The sequence below is a fragment of the Schistocerca piceifrons genome, chromosome 1 (assembly GCF_021461385.2).
Source record: "Schistocerca piceifrons isolate TAMUIC-IGC-003096 chromosome 1, iqSchPice1.1, whole genome shotgun sequence".
Lineage (NCBI taxonomy): Eukaryota > Metazoa > Arthropoda > Insecta > Orthoptera > Acrididae > Schistocerca > Schistocerca piceifrons.
In genome coordinates this window covers 642,613,661-642,637,586 of record NC_060138.1, presented here as the reverse complement: position 1 = coordinate 642,637,586, position 23,926 = coordinate 642,613,661, and the positions used below count along the sequence as shown (strand labels likewise).

Genomic DNA, 23,926 nt, shown 5'->3' with positions numbered 1-23,926 from the left:
TTAGTTAGGTTTAAGTAGTTATAAGTTCTAGGGGACTGATGACCTTTGATGTTAAGTCCCATAGTGTCCAGAACCATTTGAACCAATTTTTTAACTATTATGCCTGAAACATTCAACTGTATGACAGGCCGATTTATTTCATTTTGTACAAGAGTCTCGTGAAAGTCATCAAGAAAATATTTTTCAGTCTGCTTCCAGCTAAGATGGTCTTTTCACTTACAATTACATTTAGACTTAGGTGCGAACCTCACCAATTTCTGTTTTAAAACGGTTATCCAATTTGGATAACTATGATCACACTTTCATTTTCGATTCATGATTGGAATCAATTTTAAAATTTGAACCATCCATTTTTAATTCATTTCCTCCTTTATTCCTTTTTTACTAGATTCCTATTCATGCTTTAAATTATTCATTAATTCCCTATTACTAGATTCTATTTTACTTTGCTGTTCATTATTACTGGATTTTAACTCTTCATTGACAGACTGAATATTAGCACATAGTAACTGGATCCTATTTGGCATATTACCCAGTCTCGATAGAGTCCATTACATTATCAGACTAATTTGAATTCCTGAATCATCAAATTCACTGTCACTATCTTATACTTATTGTGATCATGTCCCTACTTTCAAATAAACCACATATCTAGTTTTTATTTCTACCTCATCATCGTCAGCGAGTGGTCCAATTTTAACTTTCACATCACCTTTTACTGTAGATTCTATCACCGATAATTTTCTAAAAGCAATAAATAAGTCTCAAGTAGTCTTGACTTAGAGTATTGACCTTGGTGACCAATGCTTGCGTGTTACACCAGCAATAGTGATAGGACACCTCACAAGGTAATACAGGCAGCATCAGTACCTGCGCTGTTGTTAATGATGGCGGGTGTGGCTTACTGCGGTAGCGCTGGGGAGGGGGGTCTGGAACTGGTGAGCACACACAGCAGGCTGTAGATCTGTGCAGCACTGTGATAACACACTGTCTCCATCCGCACTCAGTGCCAACGATTGCTCTAATGTGACGTCGTCTCCTTTCCTCTTAACACATTCAAGGTCGCTGTAGATAGCATTCACTCCCAGGCTCACATTCGCAAAGAAACCATTACACTGTTCCTACTGTTTCTTTCACTGAATCCTGCTTCTATATGTTTCATTTCGGTATTCTAAGTGTGCCTGCCGAGTACAGTTTCTACGCCGATCCCTTTCACCGTTTATTTTCCCAGGCCGATCTGCACCATATGTGACATGGATTAAAAGTTTTGTTATTGCTTCATGGGATATTGTTTGTTTTGGAGGCTTTTAGTACGAGTTCGTGTGATTTTAAACAGCAATGCCGATTACGAGAGCCTGAAAATTATTTGTGCAGACACCATACAGTAACTGCCCATAATTTCCGACCGATCAGTCCACAACCCAGCTCGTCGAACTGGAATAAAAGGTTCTATCACGCTATTTATGACCCAAAAGAATAAAAAATGAATGTTTACTGTTTTAACAAATCAGTGTATCCACACACACAAACTAAATTTTTGAAATCATTTAAGTTTTCCTGTCATAATCAACATTCAATACAGGCGACCTCCAGACGAAGTTCAAAGTACTGCTAATTATCGCTCCCTCTCTTAATTAGGTACAGTTAATTCCTCGCTTTAAATGTGGTGAATGCAGCGTGGTACCTACAGCAGTACAGGCGACACACAAAATAAAAAACATTGGATCTAAAAACAGGCTTTCCAGTGAATTACCAATCCACCAAAGTCCACCTCTACACATTTGCACAAAAATGCGCGGTACCCAGTTTGATCGATAAACACTCATGTCAGTCTTCTTCAATGCCATCTGAGGCTCTGTGTACATGGCTGCGGACAGAAGTACGACACAGCCTGAAGCATAGCGAGACACACCAACGGTGGCTGATGACGATCGGATGAAAGTCTATATAATGTTACAGTGGTTCCATGATACCGTTGATGCAGTTTCGCACCAGACGGCAAAAACAACACCTGTAGTAGAACACCTTAAGTGCCCACAGCAGAGCTCAAATAGCACCCTTTCTGTCTACAAGGTCTTACATACTATCGTTAATCGAATACTAATAACTTCCCAATTTTTCTATGAGCAATATTATACTCTATTTATATTCTAGAAAAATACCGGTTAGATAACTATTAAATTCTGACTTCCAGATTTTTTCTAACAGAACCAAGGGTAGATTGCAACATCTGAACTGTCTGTATTCTATTGCCTGTACCCCTGTAAAGTTACATAATTGTCTTGCAATTTGGTTCAGTTGCATCATTTCTTCTAATTAACACAACGCTGTAAGTTTATCTTGTAACTTACTTCTAGAAGCTAGTTAATCTAACATGATTTTATAAATATTAGCACAAAAATCAGTTTTTACTTAATAGCTTGAAACATAAGAAAAAGCAAATCCATAAAAGCTTTACTGTGTGCTTCTAAATAAAATGAAACCTAAATCTAAAATTACAACTTTCTATATTTAATCTTTTGCGCTTTTCAAACTTCGTAAAAAGTGGACTTTTGTAGAAACAAATCAGCGGATCATGTTGAAACTTAAAATTTGTAAAATATGTTCCACGTCATCTGGGAAAGTATTGTGATGTTATTTAAATATTTAGCTTTACTTTAGATCATTGTCCAATGGTTTGTTTAAATGCTCGAGCATACATTAAGTGCGGCAGGCTTGGCCTTGGCCGAGTGTCAGGGAAGAATCGATCTCGTTCACTCGGCACCATTGCCATGTACCCACAGCGCTTGCTTCTCCACAGAGGGCAGTAGCGAATCTGGACCCAACAGAGTGTTTCGCCAACCTTGAAAAAAACAAATTCCGGCCCTTCTCTAGTCAGTCAAAGCACAGTATTAAAATGATGTGTAAAAATGAAAAGTGCAAAGATACTATGTAACGTTCTTAGTCACCGAAGTCCAAGATAATGCCGTAGAACATCTGTCTCTGATTTACGTAAGTGGACATATGTACATACACACACAAACACACACTAACTGCATAATGTATCAGCTCCCTCTCTTCTCCTCTCCTTCAAACAGAACCTAGCAATTCCAATGCAACTCCCTCTGAGATGTGCTGAAAAATATCCAAATGACCTGAATTATTTATCAAAAAATGTGTCATACATATCCAAATGACCTGAATTATTTATCAAAAAATGTGTCATACACCTTAAAAACCAAACAAGTGCCAGTAAGAACTTGCACTGAGAGGGTTCCATGCAAACTAAATTGTGCATACAGATAATAACAATAATTTCGTATGGTTAAGTGGACTGGTCTAAGTCTTCCTATTGGACACAACGTTGGCAACTTGCACGTTCCTGATCTACCCCAGTAATCCAACTGGTAAATGTGGACCTAGTGTTTAAAGTGGAATCCAAACCGTGTGTTGTTTCTGGCGACTCCTCTCATCATTTAGAGGTGAAGAATGGGTTAAAACGAAGACTGAAAAACCTGTGGTCTGTTCGAAATCCGATCCCTCGAACTCTCGGTTACCAGCCACACACTTCATTATTAACCCACCAGGCCCGACACGTATACACATAGTTCACCTATTAGTTTTGGTGAGTCTGTTTGCGAGTATCAAAATATATGACACACATTGCCGTATCTTTTGATTGCATTAATTTAGAAGCTTAAGTTTTTTACACTGCCAAGTGATCATAGACCTTAGTAAATGACATAAATTGCAATTTGATACCCCTGACTGTTCCCAGGAAAAAGAGGTATTAACTGACAGACGTACAACAAATGGCAAAAAATATTTTTATCTAATATAATTATACATTAACAGTTTTCGAATTTTTTCCTTTGCTTGTAACGTGAAGTCTTGCTTCTTGTCAAATTTCATGACTGTAGCACAATGAAAAGTACCCTGTAGGTTTTGTTCAGGGAGTTTGTATCAAAATGTGTTACATAAATAGCCATATCATTAAACTACATGATTTAGAGGCTTAAATTTTTTACACTGCCAAGGAATCACAGATCCTAGTTTGTGGCATAAACTTCAACTCGATACCTCTACCTGCTCCAAGGAAAGTTGGTCTTAACAGTCACACAGACAGACAGACAGACAGAAGTACAAGATGATCCTACAAGGGTTCCGTTTTCGCTAACAGAGGTACAGAACCATAAAAACTATTTGAATTGCGTGAAATGACGAAAATGTTGTCAACTGCGTTTTCATTACGGACTTCAAAAAATAGTCTGTGGTCTGACACATCAGTCACATCATTAAATTCCTTTGACAGCTATATAAGTATATCAGAATATTAGAATGAGCGTAAAATACACTCTCCATAAATAATTAAAAACCAACATTTGCTTACATGTTATAATTAACGAATTAGTAATATGAAGCAGTTATGTGTGAGTTCTGTCTAGAATGTCTGCAAAACTACCAATACATCTCCAACACAAAAAAGTCCAATGGTTACATCAAATATTGCAATGTTATTTTCCACATACATACATACATACCTCAGCAAATTAGTGTCTAAAATATGACCGTCAACTCTAAAGAAAGCATTCCATGCCTAAATAGTTACAAATAGCCACCATACGATAGTTTGTAGGGGGACCAAGACCTGGTAGTATGGAATATTTGACTTTTAGGCACTGCATCCACATTGATTCTTAGTATTTGAATATTAAAAATTATGTAGTTCTTAATTATGGCAATCATGTATTTTTTATTGGCGTCACTTGGCACATCAGTGGCATGTTAACATGTGCCAGAAATTTATAGTGGTTTGGTCACAATATGAGCTGAAAGTTTGGGCTGGGTTAGGTCTTTAATTAATTATATCTCCTGAATTAATTAGGTTTGACCTAAAACAAACATGTCATTGAAATGACCAAAAATTAGTCTACAGTTTAGTGATAATCTACTTTTGTGAATCTATCTATTACCTCACTAGATTTTTATGGATGCCTTCTAGATAGAAAACTTTGAAATACAATAACTTTTGAAGTAAGTCATTTGCAGCAAATATAATTAATACAAAACGTTCAGAACAGTGAATAACATAATCTGAATAAATAGGCTTTGCAGAGGAAACTAATTTACAGTAGTTTGTAAATTCATTAATACACACTCAGATAAGGGATTCTATCATGAACATTTTTGGGAAGAATAACAGCAATAAAAGAAAAAAAAACTAGGATGGATCCTGGCTATTGTAATTAGGAGTATAAAAGACAAAGTATATGGTGAGGGCCAAATCTGCTTTGTTACAGATACCAGCATTAAAATATATTAAATGACGATTTAAATTATGACCCACACGTTTTGTATGATGTAAACTAAGCTGTTTCAAATATTATTAGCATAAAAAAATTAATGCACAGTAACATTTGAGTTCCTTACTGCTACCTGCCTGAGTGCTTATTTCTAAGATGAGCCTGCAGGCGATGGGAAAAAGGAATTGTTGTCACTGATGAAATTAGGTGCAATTTAAACATGGGTGTTGCATTGCTTGTACTTGGTTTTTCTCTTTTTCAGATTTCGAATGGGTTTTGAAATACAAAAACTGCATACTAAAAGAGCTGAATCAGATACCAGATGGGATAATGGCGTTTGTGGTTTCTTAGCCCTTCTTAATTAATATTGTGTTTTCGTTTTGTGCTCAGAACCCTTCAGCTCACAGGCAATGAATTTAGAAATACGTGAATTAAGATCACTTTGATCTTTGAAAGGGAATGGCGACTTTGACACCTGTGAAAAACGTAGAAATCATTGGTGTTCATCAAGATCTTTAAATATAATTAGAGAATGTATTTGACTACACTCTCTGTTATTTAATTAGTCTCAGTAAGTATTTGTTTTTAAGATCTATCGCAACCCTCACGTTAGTGACAAGATTTGTAACTGTTACCTAATACTGAAGTATCACATACAATGCAAGTCAAAATTAAATGAATATGCGTCTTCTGCTTTGCTATTCTACAAGTTTACTCGTTTTATTATTTGTACGTAGTAAGTTTATGCTCACACTTCACGTCTTATAAATTCTAAAATACCTTTATTTCATTTCCTCTAATAGATGTGGTGATGATGGCTGGTAGTTTTGATGTTGTATCATAATTTACATACCTTGATTCTAGTGAACGAAGCTATCTCACGTATGGTGGATTTTTCTCCAGCAGATATTGTGGAGTTATTCAGACAATGCCACATCACGACCTATTTTCAATACAATAATTATTTTTATGAACATATTGATGGGGTGGCTATGGACAATCCTCTTAGCCTGGCTGAGGCCAATTTGTTTAAGGAGAACTTCGAACAATGGGCTTGCAGACTGTCAGTAAAAGACCAGACAGGTGATACTGTTATGTTAACGATACTTTCATAGTATGGACTCACGGTGCAGAGGAATCGGATGCCTTTTGGATACATCTCAACAGTATCAATCCGAAAATACCGTTTACTGTGGAGACAGAGAATAATGGCCAACTGAATTCCTTGGATGTGTGTATTATGAAGCTAGGGGAGGGGACCTTGGGCCACAGGGTATACAGTAAACCCACATACACTAACCATTACCTGCATAAAGATTCTAACCATCACCCCAGACAAAAAAGACGTGTCATTAAAACCTTGGTAGACAGGGCGCAAAAACTTTGTGAACCAACTTGATAAAAGATGAGTTTGAACGTCTATGGTCGTCGTTAAGGAAGAACGGTTATTCTGACAAAGGAGATAGATCGAGCATTTCGACCTAGGGTAAGAATCAGAAACGACGGCCACCCACTGGGAAAGGTTTCTTTCCGTTCATTAGTACGATTACAGATCGTATTAGGGATATGTTGAGCAACTATGGTGTGGAAACTGCCTTCAGACCCACCAGCAAGATAAAAGAAAGATTAAGATCAGCAAAAGATACACGACATCCTTTGGATACACTGGGTATATATGAAATTCCTTGTAGCTGTGGACTGGCTTATACTGTAACCACAAAAAGAAGTGTTAACACCCGTTTGGTTTAACACAAGAGGAACTGCAACCTGGGACATTTGGATAATTCGGTCGAAGCTCAACATCTTTACCAAGAGAGTGATCTTGAAATAAAATTCTGTGAGACGAGTATCACAACGAAAAGTCACATTATCGTGTGCATATGTCTAGAGAGACTGTTGAGATTTATGAGCACAATAATAATTTTAACAGAAAAGAGGAAGGTGTTAAATTAGATACAATTTGGGAAACATTGCAAGATAAGAATGACGATCGATTACTTTCAATCAGGAATGTTGGCAATACCAGAGATAATCTCATAGAGGACGTCACGTGATCGACTGTGATGTCCTCTACACTGACCATATATTCGACTCTCCCTCGAGTTGTGGTTGCAGTTTGCCACTTTACCTCTGAAGGTATTTCCCGCAGTCAGAGGGTAAACATTTAGGAGAAAGTTTTATGTAACGACCACAGCCTTTTATCCTGGAAGCTGTAAGTGATGTTTCCCAGAATGAGTTAGCACAGTTTATTAATACATTTGACCCGGAATTCATAATCAACACAGACAAAATGCGTTGCAGTGGTACCTATGACGAGTTCTATTTGTTACCAGCTCCTTTTTTTTTTTTTTTTTTTTTTGGCTGACAGGGCGACAGGGCGTCGGTCCTGGCGAGCAGGACTGGGGCTACATAGACGTTCGTGATGGGGCGCACATGTTCTACTGGCTGTACTACACCACTGCCACGTCCGACTATGCCACGCGCCCGCTCGTCATCTGGCTGCAAGGGGGGCCAGGAGCCTCTGGCACAGGGTACGGAAACTTCGAGGAGCTCGGCATTGTTGACGCAAACCTCAACGTCCGGAACTCATCTTGGGTAAGATCCTCAACTTATACACTTAAAAGTTGTTACCCATAGTCACATCTCTGGTCGAGTGTCGAAACTAAATAGCAGCGAAAGCGATGCCACACTTCAACGATGGCTAAATTTGTACCGGGCAAGTTATGGTACAGTGCCTCTCAAATAGGTCCGTATTCATAATGCAACAACTGGTGCTCAGAATTTATGTCTGTGAACTCCTATTCCATGTGCTACTATTCGTGTATCAAAGAAACAGAACCACGGTAGGACATGTTACAAAACATATTTCTGTATATTGCGAAAAACCTTCCATCCTTCTTGGTCTTCACTTATTGTTCCGCAAAACTATAACCTTCATAGTTAACTTCATTTCAGTAGTGCGCTGCCAACTTGGTGCAGTTTGTCATACACCTTCGAATAAATCACAAAGTAGTCAAAAAATTGGACTTGGACCACCAGAATGAATCAGTTCTCACCAATATGAATTCCACTAATGTACCATTGTCTCCTTCCAGTAAAAACACCACCTGTAAACATCTTCCACTTTTAGAATTTATGTCGATTATTTCTCCCACTTCTTTAACTATAGAGCATGAAGTTTAGTGTTTTTCTGCTGTTGTCTTGTTTTCCTCTCTTCTTATTACTCGTTTCCAGGCAAAAAGCGCCTCAAATTCGTCTTAATCCGAACTGACTGCAGATTACAAGAACATGAAAATAAATAACGTACAAAATTAGAAGGACCTGCTGAAATATCATGCATCTGATAAAATCTATAAGACCAGGATCTAATACTAGGGAGTCACTAACAAAAGAAATTTTCTTGTGGACACCACCAACTGTGACTACGAAAAACCACTTACCATGGAGCACCTAAAGGATTGTCAACTATAATCTGCATCTTGCACAGATGAAGATCTTCTGCTTGCAACACTGAGTACAATATTTTGCAAGGTTTTGGTCAAGAGTAGTGTAGTTAGGTAATTCTTTTTTCATTTCTTTATAATGGTAATTACCAAGTATTTTCTTCGTTTCTGACTCGAATAAACAAATTGAATTCCGGGAATGTAATACCGAATCGAATAACCATCATCATTTTAGTCCATATGATGAAATTTAAAATGAGTTCTCATTTAAGACTATATCTTGTCTTGTAATAATATTCTTATGTAAATGTTACAAAAGAATGTTTGTGCTTAGGTTTCACCGTTTTATACGCATTAAACGAAAGTAAAAGAGTAGGCTGGTAAGGGCGAGAATTAGTGTCGTCTAGGTCAGCATTTATTCATGTTGTCGAATCGTTAAAACATAGACTGTGTTCACTGGATTGTTTTCGTTTCCAGATGTCAGACTGGCGCCAGTGCCTCTATTATGTACTGTAAAAGGTATAAATGGTAACAACGAAGTTAAGGGGTTGTTGGGGTTGTCTTGAAAATTTTGCAAAAATACCCATAAGCGGAAATGTCATCCAGCGAGGCATCAGAGCGCCAGTTACAGGATCCAAGTGGCGTAGGCGATTCCTGCGGCAGTTAAAATGACGTACTCTGAGCTGAAATAACATTGTTATGAGAAGTGTTGGATGCGTAACTATACTGCTTTCATCATAAAAATGGACCTGATGTAAACCTTAAACCACGTATTCTTTCGCATTTGCATGAATCTCACTGGGTTTCGTTTCACGTGAAGCTGAATCAAGTTTTCTTGAGTACAGTCAAGTACGACAATAAGGATAAGCTTAACGCTGTCAGTTATGCGTACATCTGCTCAATGATACCACAGGATAACACCTTTCACGGCCCACGTAACTTGGACAGCACTGACCAGCCTGCTGGGAACTACTCCTTCATGATAATGTAGGCCTACACCCCCAAACCGCAAATATCGTAACGCAGAAGTTACGCCAACTCAGGCGGATCTCTCCTCATGCAGTTAACACACTTAATTTATCTTAACCTGTCGGTTGACATACCGATTCTGGAGTGTACGGCCTTCGAACGGAAACTTTTGATCGCCTCTTAAATTTTGATTTTCAGTCATATGACGGAAAGGGAATATGCGCTATCGATAAGCCACAAGCCCATCAATAGATTTAATAGACTTAAACTGTCGATATATTGATAGCATTATTGGCTTTCGCCTATCCCTACCTTAGTCAGTACCAGCTGATTCGTCCACTAGCGTTATGGTAAGTTAAACATATGGATGCAATACTGTAATAGTCTCTACACAGCTAATACAACAAATAAAAGATATAAAAATGCCAGACACAGCAACACTCCTATCATTTGATATAGAAAACATGTATTCCGACATACCAGTACCAGAAACAATAGAAATTATACATAAGAACCTGAAAACTTATAGCCAACTCCCTGATGAACAGATTAAGGAAATATGCACACTAATAAAGCTCATAACAGAACAAAATGAATTTTATTTACAAGAAGATGGATTGCCAATGGGGTCTCCAGTTTCAGGAACCTTAGCAAATATTTTTGTAAACCACATTGAACAGATCATTTTCACAAAAACAGTAGCAAAAGAATACAACATATATTGGTTCAGGTATATGGATGACATCCTTTGCTTAATAGATGAACCACAAACAAAAATTGCAAAACTACATACTGACATCAACAAGATACATAAAAATATAAAATTCGCAATTGAAATAGAACAGAACAACTAAATTAACTTTCTGGATATAACAATCAAAAAAGAAAACAATAAGCATATGATTGAAATTTAGCGTAAACCCACAGCAATGGACATTATCATTCCCCAATCCTCAAACCACCCACATGCACAAAAGCAAGCGGTACTTCGACACATTTATTTCCCAAGGTACATAATTCTACCATTACTGCCTTTTGGGGCAATGCTATTGCTATATTTTCGTATATCAGAAGCGTATGTCAGATGGCAATCAGTATCATTAAAGTCTTCCTAGTTTGCTTTTACACCTTCTAGAATGGCGAAATTATTCTGTAGTTTTTTAGGCATAGGCCTACTGTACACTTTCTGATTCACAGTTTTCGTTTTCAAGAGAATCCCTCAATACCTGCTTTAAATTCTCCAGAAATTATATGTATTTTCTAGCTGCATTTATATCACACAAAAGCTCATGTAACACATTTAGTTCGATTCCAGCACTGCACATTTCCATTTGCTTCTTGAAGACTGTTACACAGTTGACTACAACGAACGGGATTCTATCGAAGTTTAATTTCACAAAACAACTTGTGTGGTAGCATTTATGCGTTGAAGAACATACCTTTTTCCACTTTAATGTCACATGAACAATGCTTTACTGACGATAATAACTCGAAATTTACAGAGCAGTTTACCACAATTTGTATACACGCTGCCATCTTGTAACATTCACAAGAATTTCCTTGTTCTTTCCATCTAGTGGTTTTTATTAAGATGTGACACGGCACATACTAATGTTCATACATTGTACAATATTTCTCGCATGGAGAACACTTACCCACTCGTTTTTTGCCATTACATATGGAGTTCACAATGCGTTTATCTTCAACAGCTGCCATCTTGACACAACAAGCGACGTGATCACAAGCCAACACTTTTGCTGTTGCATGTTAGATGGCACTGTAATCGGCAAATAACATAAAAGTTCTAAAGTGGTATTATGTCATGAAAGATGTATTGGATCAAGAAACAAAAACTAGACATGTTCAGCAATCGTGGAAAAAGCTTGTTTGAGATGTGTCATCTCACCTGTCATCAACTGGGTTCGTTTGAGTTGTATCCTCTCACCTCTCACCTCTCACCAATGGAGTGGTTGTGTGTAAGAATTATTTCACAGTTGTTATTGTTGTGGTTTTCAGTCCAGAGACTGGTTGGATGCAGCTCTCCATGCTGCTCAATCCTGTGTAAGCTTCTTCATCTCCAAGTAGCTACTGCAACCTACATCCTTCTGAATCTGCTTAGTGTATTCATCTCTTGGTCTCCCTCTATGATTTTTGCCCTACACACTGCCCTCCAGTACTAAATTGGTGATACTCAGAACATGTCCTACCAATCGATCCCTTCTTCTAGTCAAGTTGTGCCACAAATTCCTCTTCTCTCCAGTTCTATTCAGTACCTCCTCATTAGTTATGTGATCTACCCATCTAATCTTCAGCATCCTTCTGTAGCACCACAACTCGAAAATTTCTATTTTCTTCTTATCTACACTGTTTATCGTCTATGTTTCACTTCCATACAAGACTACACTCCATACAAATACTTTCAGAAAAGACTTACTGACACTTAAATCTATACTCGATGTTAACGAATTTTTCTTCTTCAGGAACAATTTTTTGCTATTGCCAGTCTACATTTAGCAAAACTCATCTACTGCCTTAAGTATCTCATTTCCTAATCTAATTCCCATAACATCACCTGATTTAATTCGACTACATTCCATTATTCTCGTTTTGCTTTTTTTGATGTTGATCTTATATCCACCTTTCAAGACACTGCCCATTCCGTTCAATTGCTCTTCCAGGTTCTTTGCTGTCTCTGAGAGAATTACAGTGCCGTAGGCAAATCTCAAAGTTTATGTTTCTTCTCCATGGATTTCAATTCCTACTCCGAATTTTTCTTTTGTTTCTTTTACTGCTTGCTCAATATACAGATTGAATAACATCGGGGAAGGGCTACGACCCTGTCTCACTACCCTCCTAACCACTGCTTCCCTTTCATGCCACTCGACTTGTGTAACTCCCATCAGGTTTCTACACAAATTATAAATAGCCTTTCGCTCCCTGGATTTAACGCCTGCCACCTTCAGAATATAAAAGAGATAATTCCAGTCAACATTGTCAAAAGCTTTCTCTATGCCTACAAACGTAGGTTTGCCTTTCCTTAATCTATCTTATAAGATAAGTTGTAGGCTCAGTATTGACTCATGTTTTCCAACATGTCGACGGAATCAAACTGATCTTTGCTGAGGTCAGCTTCTACAAGCTTTTCCATTCGTCTGTAAAGAATTCGTGTTAGTATTTTGCGGTTGTGACTTATTAAGCTGATAGGTAATTTTCACATGTGTCAACACCTGCCGTCTTTGGGATTGGAATTATCATATTCCTCTTGAAGCCTGATGGTGTTTCGCCTGTCTCATACATCTTGGTCACCAGGTGGAAGGGTTTTGTCATGGCTGGCTCTCCCAATGCTATCACTAGCTCTAACAGAATGTTTTGTTTCGACTTAGGTCTTTCGGTGCTCTGTCAAACTCTTCACGCAATATCATATCTCCCATTTCATCTTCATTACGCCCTCTTCCATTTCCATAATGTTGCCCCGAAGTACATCGATCTTGTATAAACCCTCTATATATTCCTTCCACCTTTCAGCTTTCCCTTCTTTGCTTAGTAATGGTTTTCCATCTGAGCTCTTGATATTCACACAGGTGGTTCTCTTTTCTCCAAAGGTCTCTTTAATTTTCCTGTAGGCAGTGTCTTCCTTACCCCTAGTAATATATGCCTCTACGTCCTTACATATATCCTCTAGCCATCCCCACTTAGCCATTTTGCACTTCCTGTTGATCTCATTTTTGAGACGTTTGTACTCCTTTTTGCCTGTTTCATTCACTACATTTTTATATTTTCTCCTTTCATCAATTAAATTCAATATGTCTTCTGTTACTCAAGTATTTCTACTAGCCCTCATCCTTTTACCTTCTTGATCCTCTGCTGCCTTCATTATTTCATCTTTCAAATCTACCTTTCTTCTTCTACTGTATTTCTTCCCCCCATATCTGTCAACTGTTCCCTAATGCTTTCTCTGAAACTCTCTACAACCTCTGGTTCTTTCAGTTAATCCACTTCCATCCCCTTAAATTCCCACCATTCTGCAGTTTCTTCAGTTTTAATCTACAGTTCATAACCTATAGATTGTGATCAGAGTCCATGTCGTACAATTTAAAATGTGGTTCCTAAATCTCTGTCTTATCAATATAAAATCTATCTGAAACCTTCCAGTGTCTCCAGGCCTCTTCCACGTGTGCATCCTTCTATCGTGAGTCTTGAACCAAATGTTAGCTGTGAAGCTATGCTCAGTGCAAAATTCTACCAGGCGGATTCCTCTTTCATTCATTACCCTCATTCCATATTCACACACTACTTTTCCTTCTCTTCCTTTTCCAATTATCGAATTACAGTCCCCCATGACTATTACATTTTCGTCTCCTTTCATTATCTGTATAATTTCTTTCATCTCATTGTACATTTCTTCAATCTCTTGATCATCTGCAGAGATAGTTGGCACATAAACTTGTAGTACTGTAGTAGGCGTGGGCTTTGCGTGTATCTTGGCTACAATAATGCATTCACTATGCTGTTGGTAGTAGCTTACCCATGTTCCTATTTTTTTTATTCATTATTAAACCTATTCCTGCTTTACCCCTATTTGATTTTGTATTTATAACTGTGTATTCACCTGCCACCTGTGTATTCACCTGCCACCGAACTTCACTAATTCCCCCCATATCTAACTTTAACATATCCATTTCCCTTTTTGAATTTTTTAACCTACTTGCCTGATTGATGGATCTGACATTCCACGCTCCAGTCTGTAGAACGCCAGTTTTCTTTCTCTTGATAATGACGTCCTCCTGAGTAGACCCCGGCTTGAGATACAAATGGGGGACTATATTATCTATGGAATATTTTATCCAAGAGGACGCCATCCATACAGTAAAACTGCATGTCATTGGGAAAAATTAAGGCTTTAGTTTCCCCTTGCTTGCAGCCGTTTGCAGTAGCATCATAGCAAGACGTTTTGGTTAATGTTACAAGGCCAGACCAGTCAATTATCCATACTGTTGCCCCTGCAACTACTGAAAAGGCTGCTGCCCCTCTTGAGGAACCACACATTTGTCTGGCCTCTCAACAGATACCCCTCCATTGTGGTTGCACCTCTGGTAAAGCTGTCTGTATTAAATGAAACAAGTTTACTGTTACCAGTCACTGTAACAGTAAACTTGTTGTTTCATTTAATGTCAGTAACAGTCATGGTAAAGCCTAACCTAAAAATGTTTGCATTTAAAGCTGTCTGTATTGTTGAGGCACGCAAGCCTCCCCACCAATGGCAAGGTCCATGGGTCATGGGAGAGGGGGTGGGGGTATTTCACATTTCACAGTAAGTGTTCAAACATGTAGCTACTCACTTCGATGCATGTATTTGTCTGCTCATGGTATGTTTCAACACAAATGGGAATTGTTTCCTATGTAATCTGCTGACATGCATTGATAATATGCTGAATCATGTTATTTCGCATTTTGGCACTGGATTATAAACTGCAACGTTCTCCATAACTGTAAACCAATCCAATACTCTCTTAGCCATCATAGACTGCATTCTAACTGATGCTACAGTTTGATTATGACAGAATATATTGAAGAAATGGGGATCAACTTGCATGCAATTACATCATGTCAAATTCTGAAAGAATGAAGGAAACTGCAAAACATTGAGTTGTTTACCATACACATCTATGTTTACGTTTTTGATCCAATGCATTTTTCTCGAGATACCGTTTTCAAAATTAATTGTTCTATTTGTCGATTACAGCACCATCTATCATCCAACAAAAAAAGTATTGCATACAGAAGTTACATATTTTTTCCCATGGAATCTGATTCTACAATAAAAATGAGATGTTCCTACTGAAGATTTTAAAGTTCCCCCCACTCCACCTCCAGGCAGCCTTTTTAAAAGTGCTAAATATATATTTTCCGTTTTTAACCTGATGCGTAGTTTGTAAGATGTTTCGTTTTCTGAAGATAAAAAGCTCATCCTGTATACAAATTGAAGCTCCCTGTTCTCTTCTTTTTGTGTGTAGTAGGGGCTAATCTCAAGAACTACCATAAGGATTTTGATCCCATTTCAACTAATAGACTGGCTTGATTAGGAAATTTCGAGTACATAATTTATACGTATTTCGTGCAAACTGACTGAATTATGATGAATTAAAGTCTGCCACTGCTGTGGAAATGATGGCACTGCTATCTAGGGGTATAGCAGCCGAAACTCCACACAGTAGCGAAGTTTGAGCTGAATCAGGTCAGGCAAGGTGTTCTAGCATGTGCCTGAAAACCGAAAAAGTCGCGGGATTAAATTCCGATCGGATCATAGATCTTTTGCTGTCTTTTAACCTAGCATTCTCCTTTCAATTAAGCGGACATTCACCAGAAGTGAAACGAGGTTCATATTTCATGTAGGTCTCATTTTCCCAGAGTCGAATAAAAGTCGAGTTTGGTAGTTTAGTGATGTCAGCATGGTAGCTCAGTGTTTTCAGTCAGGGAACTGGCCACCATATATAATTTAAAAAAACTGCGTGGAGTTCTCATTTATAGAATGTGAAAGATGTGATTTAACATCCACAAAGGACCACTGATGGCATAACAACAAAGAACTATATATTTAAAGAAAGAAGATAAAGAAAAAGAAGAACAATCTGTCAAGTGTGGACACTCTAACTGAAAGGTCTAAGGTTTTAATCCCACTTGGCCCACATATTTTAACTCAGTTTTTAACCGAGCAACTTTTGATGTGGAGATTCGTCAGGAAGAAAATATGTTTCAGATTCCATGTTAAACTGCAGGTCGCCTTTTCCTGGTCAGATAACTGGGTAACGAGACGAAAGCTATGAATTTCAGTCCCTCTCTGTGTTTTTTCTGTCTATATGTAAGGCTACTCTCAGGAACTGTTGTAGGAATTCAGAATGTTAATACTCATGCCAGGCTGGCGCGACCATCCCACTGATAAATGAGTGGCTGCAGAGGCTGAGATATGCTTTGTTGCGTGGCTTGCATCGTTGATGGGTTGCATTCAGGCAGACTGCTCATTCCTTTAGGCGCCCTAGTATCCTGGCAAGTGGCACATGCTGCTTACATTGTTTTATTTATATGAAAGTGACGATGTTCAGCTATCTAACGGTGTTCTCTGACTTTCAGTTATAACTCTATGCCATGCCCCGTAAATAAAATTACCACTGTGCCAAACACATCGTCCAGCCATTGATACTTAAAAGTTACTGCTATTCCTGCCAAGCTGGGGCAGATCACTAATATATGATAATTTTGCCATAAATATTTCTTTCGGTACCAGAGACAAATTAATTGCAATAGTTTCTTTTACATATTATTCAGCATCACACAATATAAACGTAGCGTATTAATTTATTACATCAAGATTTCCTAATTACTACAACATTCATATATCCATTTTGACAATTTAACGTCATCTTCAGATGTAACAATTAAATAGGTATGTGGAAATGGATTAATAATTGCTTGAATAATTGGAAAATTGATTGGAAAGAACAGTGAAACATTTTGAAGGTAACTTATGAATCTGTGCAAAATATTGAACTTTAACTAATGTCAGTATCAACAGACCTTAACTGTCATTACATTCAAGGTCAATAAACATAATTTGCGTTAGGTACTACTGCTTCCAGTAGTATGCGGTACTAAATAATCACCGCAACCGTTGAAATTGTCGATCTTCACATTAATTCCATTGCGTTTAGTCTTGGTTGTGACAATGAAGGAACGCTCCTCAGGATACTGCGTAAATTATTCTTGTTTTCCACCAAACCTCTTGATGGAGGATCTTGGCGGTGAGTGAAATGATGAACAAATGGGAGTTGGTTTCTTAACCGTGCGAATAAATAATCCTTTTTCAATAACTTATTACAATACTTTTAATGAACGCTTAAAATACACATTTTTAACAATGGTGGTACAACGGATCCAAGGGGGTACGTCCGTATGCTACCACTCCCCGAAACAAAAGGATGCAGATACATGAATTAATAATCTAAAGAGCGTATTTATTACTTTGTTTCACACAGATTTTTAACGATGTATTAAAACATTATCTTTGCCGCAAAACAGCTCGTTAATATACCTTTGGCGGCGTCTACAACTCATCCAGTTTACATATAGCTTATATAGAAGAAAAGGAAAGAACGAAAAAAATAATATGAGACAATACACAATTAATCCACTAACACCTTTATCATGATATATAAAAATTCGAGTTATGCACTGCAGCCATCATGAAATGGTATAGAATATGTCAGTTATTTATACATATATCATCAGATGGTGAAAATGACATATTTTATACCGTTTCATGATCTTAGTAATGTGTAATTTGAATTTTTATACATCATAACAAAGCTCTTAGTGTATTTATTTTCACGTCTGAAGCTGACAATAATATGCAAAAATGGTTAATGTGAATAACATAGTATTTAGGCATTCTTGATGTAATGAAATATTATATAAACTTTAATACTTCCATTTGACAGCATGCCAGTTCTTAAATAAATGTAGCAAATTACTTTAATATCACACACATTTTCCCCGCAGTTGTGTTATTTCTATATGCATTTTCAGATATCACATTCTGTACAATTACGGGAGACATGTATGTGATACTCAGATTTGATATCACAGACAATCAAATAAACTGTAAATATTATTGTTTCTAATATTAATTTTCTTTTGTAGGTTCACAAGGTGAATGTATTGTTTATAGATAATCCTGTGGGAACAGGATTCAGTTATGTGGACAATTACTCCTTATATACAACTACAAATGCAGAAATTGCTGCTGATTTAATTACTTTCATTAAAGCATTTCTGGAACAGTACCCAACTTTTCAAACTGTTCCACTCTACATATTCAGTGAATCATATGGTGGGAAAATGGCAGCAGAGTTTGCCCTTGAACTTTACAAGGTTAGTGTGTGGCTAACAAAACATGTATCTTCTGTTAGTTGCTATTTCTAGACATTGGCTTCCTCCAAGTATATTACATTTGGGTATGGTATGGTACTGAAAATGATATCTCTCTCTCTCTCTCTCTCTCTCTCTCTCTCTCTCTCTCTGTGTGTGTGTGTGTGTGTGTGTGTGTGTGTGTGTTTTTGTGTTTGTGTAAGAGAGAGAGAGAGAGAGAGAGAGAGAGAGAGAGAGAGAGAGAGAGAGAAAGTTATTGTTACGTAGTAAACAACAAAAAGAATACCTATTTCTGTTTCCTACATTTTGTTTATTGTTTCCAAATAATAAGTCTTATTGTAATTTCATAATATATGAGTCCCCTATTGATAATATTTTAAATCTTAAATGCATCAAAAGAATTAGTATATTTAAAAGCTGCAAATGGTTTCATATGATTTTACTTACATGAAAAAACACAGGGGTTAACTTGTTTATTAGATTAGATACAGACATACATTTATAATAACTGTTGCACTAATTTGTAAGTGAAAATTTCTTTCCACATCCTGCGAAAGATGAGAGTAGTTGTAGACACAAAAAATACTAGTTCCTTTGTAAAAAGTATATTTCATATTACAGTATGTTTTAATTAAATGAATTTATTTCCTCACTACATGTTTATGGAATGAAGAACATGTCTAATCTAGCTTAAAAACTGGCAGTCTAACAGCAATCCATGACCAGTAGTTTTATAAGTGTTCCTGCAGCTTAAGGATACTGTGACAGTTCTTGATACTATAAGATATTTACATACCACTATTGCAAACAGTCAGTATTTCTTGTAGTTGAGCATAAAATGGCTTTCCCAATGGTTGGTTAGTTTTTATTTTATTTCATTGTATGTTTGAAACGTGACAGTTAATGTTATAAGGAACAGATCCAAATGGCTCATGGAGGGTTCAGGATCCTCCTCCCTCCAAAAAGGAAAAAAAATATTAAAGACAAGTCGTTCTCAAAAAGTACTTGACCAGTTTGCTTGAAATTTTTACACAATACTTTAATGGAGATTTGGATGTGAATAGAGAAACATTTTCTCTGGTGCATCAGCAGATATTTTCAGTTTCATTTTTGTAATGTGTAGCTGGACTCAGCCCAAACAAATACTGGCCATAAAGTCTCTCATGCGACACCCAGTATCAATTTTTTCCTGTTCAAAACAAAATGATATTTAAAGCAGATTTTTTTATGTCCAGTTAATAGAGCTGTCTCAAATTAATCTAGTGTGATAACTGTTTCATCAGTGTGCATTAACAGTGACAGTAAAACACGAAGAATAACCAGTACTTCAGCAATGACTGAGCAGTGATTCTGCATGGTGGTAGCAGTCTGCACGGGCCAGGGCGGTGCTGTCACTGCTGGAGAAACAGTTGCTCTTCATGTTTTAATGTCCCTATTAATGCATATTGATTCAATGTATATGATGCCTGATTAATTTTCAATCTCCTATCGATTGAGCGAATAAAATTCTGCTTTAAAATCATTTGATTTGTAACAGGAAACAAACCAATGACTTCCATCAACAATGAGTGTTGTAAGAAAGATGTGATGAGCAATATTAGTTTGAGCTGGTTACAGCTTAACATTGCAAAAATGAAATTGTAAAATCCACTGAAACACAAGTGAAAATTCACCTGATGATTCTTAGGGGGAACATCCTGTGTAAAGAGGAAACATTGTTACCAAAAATTTTGAAAAGTTCATGACTGATTTACCTCAGATAGTTGCATTACACTCTAAACACTCAGATGGATATGGGCTATATATTTGATTTAAGTAACAATTACAGCAGACTAATTACAGTGCACATAGCTGCATATAAGCAGTCATTCTTCTTATGCTCCATACAAAAATGGAACAGGAAAAGCACTATATGTTGTACAATGATAAGCACCCTCTACTATGACCTTCACGGTGGTTTGCAGAGTATGGATGTAGATAAAAATAAGAGAATAATAATTTCAGGTTCGCTACTAGTCATAATCTTGTAGAATTCCCAGGTGTCAGTCAAAAACCCATCTTAAGTTCTCCATGATACTTCGACAAACAAACGGTCATTGTCATTTTCAGTTGGGGACCTGATGGCTGCTACTCTGTTCATGCTGGCAATCTATATACAATGGCAATTATTCCCTCCATCATTCCATTCATCAGAAACCACCTGAAAATAGCAACTAGACTGCTGAAAGTGTAAAACTTATGACATTACTGGGGAGGGTACTTGAGATTTCTACGAGTTAGAAATACACTGGGAAAACAGATCACTTGTCATAATCTACTTATAATATAAGACAAATTATTAAACATTTTGAAATAAATTAATAGTAAGTGGTAACTACCCACAGAATTCAGTCCACTTTTTATCTTTTGACCCCCACCCCCCTCCCCATCTCCACTTTTTTTTTTTTTTGGGGGGGGGGGGGGGAGGGAGGTCAGGAGAAAATGTGTACTGTTCAGGAAAATGTGTATTCAGTATTACATCCAAATACAATAATTTTTATAATCTATACAATTAAAATTAATTTTTAGCTCCTTGGTATAACACTATGTATGAATATTTTGACAGGCAATACAAGCTGGAGAAGTGACAGTTCCACTTAAAGGAGTTGCTATGGGAGATTCTTGGATTTCTCCCATAGATTCAGTACTCACCTGGGCACCATTTCTTCTGCAAACAGTAAGGAATTGACTGCTGGTCTTGTTTTTAAAATAAGATAATTATAACCATACATATTTACTGGTGACTTTTTAATGTTACATGATGGAAATATGAAATAGCCACATTTACTCTGATTAAAACTAAAATTAAAATCAGTGATGAAATCTTAAGGATTAGACTCAACCAAAGGTTACAGACATCTGAACTTAAATGAATGCTTCACAGGAGCCACAACATTGGGTTTATATCTGAAGAATTGAATTAATAAATTGTAACTTGAATATTAATGCAATACTGTAAATAGCCCTAGTGAAAAGCACATATATGGATTTTTCTGCATTGTATACTTCCTCTCATTTTCTTCTTTCACCACTTTAAAAATGACAGCTGCTGTTTGCAGGTACTTTTAGATACTTTTCTGTGGAGCCTGTTCACAATACTCTTGCTATAACTGATCTAGTCACCCTCACTGAGAGCTAACATTCCACCTCTCAGAGTTTATGAAGACTTGTGTTGATATCTGTCTATTAACAAAGTCAGCTTTTTTTACTTGCATACTGCATAGTGAACTGTGTATAAGGAGAAATGTAATTTCTTAGAGAGAAATCGTGATCTAGTGTAGCTGCCAAACTGCTGGTCACTTGAGCTACTGTATATAAGCATTATGCTTTGGGAGACATTCTCCCACACTTCCATGGGACCATTGGTAGTAATTGAAGGCATGTTGACAGCTGTGAACCGCCTGCATCCCTTTGTGCTTGATGTCTGCCCTGATGGCAATGTCATTTTTCTACAGTATAACTGTCAAGAACCAGAACCATGCTACAGTGGTTTGAGAAGGATTATAATGAACTCATATTGATTTCTCAGTGACCAAATTAGCCTGATGTAAATCCAATTGAACCCATCTGTGTTCCTATCGGGAGCTGTCATCGTATACACAAGTCAGTGGCTAATTATTTATGTGAATTACATGACCTGTACATAGACGTCTCATGCCACATGCCTCCACAAACCTACCAACAAACTGTCAGATCCCTGATATCCAGAATCAGTGATGTATTTCATTCCAAAGATGGATAAACAAGCTGTTAAGCAGGTGATCATAATTTTGGCTCATCAGTGTATAAAGTCACTTGGCACATCATCATTATGCCATGAGTCACAGCTGATGCCTAGTACAAAATGCTTCATTTGATTCAGTAATCTTCATATCTTATTGGATATTTCAATGCTGACTGAACACACAAATGTATTTCAGTCATACATTTTTCTCATAAATCTTCATTAGTAATTTAATAATCTTCACTTTGAATATTAGCTCTATATTTACTTTCATTTTCAGCTGATGAGTCTTTAAATTCTTGGTCACAGCTATCCATGGTTACTGGAAGAGGCATGCTTTTCTTCTGCAGTAATGTCTTTCTTTCAAAAGAATGACAGCTTCTGACAAATACAACAATTCTCCACTTCAGTATAGTCATTCAAAATTCCTTTCACAGCCTTCTGACCCATCATTTTTTCTTTTTTCTTTGGAAATTGAGTTTAGGTAACAGACCATATTATAATTAAATACTTTGCCATAGATGTCTCACAATAGCAGTACCATAATTCTTACAGAGATATTACAGACACTATTACATTCTTCTCACATCTGCAGCCATATTAGACAGTCTTGACAAAACATTTCAGTAGTCCATCTGACTAGCATTTTCAGATAAGAACACTGCTAAATCTTGCTGGGATTGATTCAGTGTGTATATGCAGACAAGAAGAAAAAGTTCTTGGATTTTTCCCAGGCTTTCCCAGTTAAAAATACACTTTCTCCCATGTTATGTGGCAGTATACTTTCTTTCAGAGCTCTAAAACTTATCAATCCTCCCCAGCTTAAACTGCAGGAGCTGAAGCTTTCAGACAAACATGATAATAAATTTCGCTGTTGTACACTGAACATGTTATATTTTTCAAACCATCATTCATAATATTTCCCTGCAACCTGTTAGAAATGTAAACAGCTGTGACATCACACTATCATAAGCCGTTTCTTGTTACTAAGTATTGCTTAGTCTTCATTCTAAAACCTTTGCCGCATTTTGCTATGGCAGATGCTTTCACATGCACTGTGTTTTGTTGTTGGAAATAGTGCATTCTGTTTGCAACTAAAGTTTTAGTTTGGTGTTATTCTCTCATTTATGTTTTATAGGTGCAGTGTTATTTTGCAGTAGTTGGCCAAAATAAAATTCTTTGTTAGAGTATGAGTTCTTACCAGTCAAAATTATGAAAGCTTAAATGAAAACTAAAACTATGAAAAATTCCCAGGATTCTAAAAAAATTCCTTGGTTTTCTCCAGATAAAAAAAGTCCCACATTTTTCTGGATTTTCCAGTGCCATATATGTCCTGTGACTCCTACTAGAATGGTGGCACTCCTGCACACCTTGGAGAACCGAAGCACCAGTGAGAGAAATTTTGACTGTCGCCCCATAAGCCAGTGTGAAGGTACAGAGCCCAAGCTGTGAAAACTGAATGACTAAATAGTTAAAAATGGCTCTGGCCGTGCTCACTACTAGTAAATATGCATTAGATTTTCTAACTTCCTTCAATAGGGTGTATG

At 37.0% G+C, this 23,926-nt stretch overlaps 1 protein-coding gene across 1 annotated transcript in view; it reads left to right on the top strand.

The window, feature by feature from the left end:
• The first annotated feature begins 4,769 nt into the window (after positions 1-4,769).
• Positions 4,770-23,926, top strand: part of LOC124760025 (retinoid-inducible serine carboxypeptidase-like) — a 126,678-nt gene continuing 107,521 nt past the window's right edge. Inside the window, exons 1-6 of the mRNA XM_047249097.1 lie at positions 4,770-4,825; positions 5,545-5,617; positions 5,873-6,011; positions 7,651-7,877; positions 18,389-18,619; positions 21,222-21,332. Of these exons, the coding sequence (XP_047105053.1) occupies positions 4,770-4,825; positions 5,545-5,617; positions 5,873-6,011; positions 7,651-7,877; positions 18,389-18,619; positions 21,222-21,332 (837 nt within the window). The remainder of the gene's footprint in view (positions 4,826-5,544; positions 5,618-5,872; positions 6,012-7,650; positions 7,878-18,388; positions 18,620-21,221; positions 21,333-23,926) is intronic.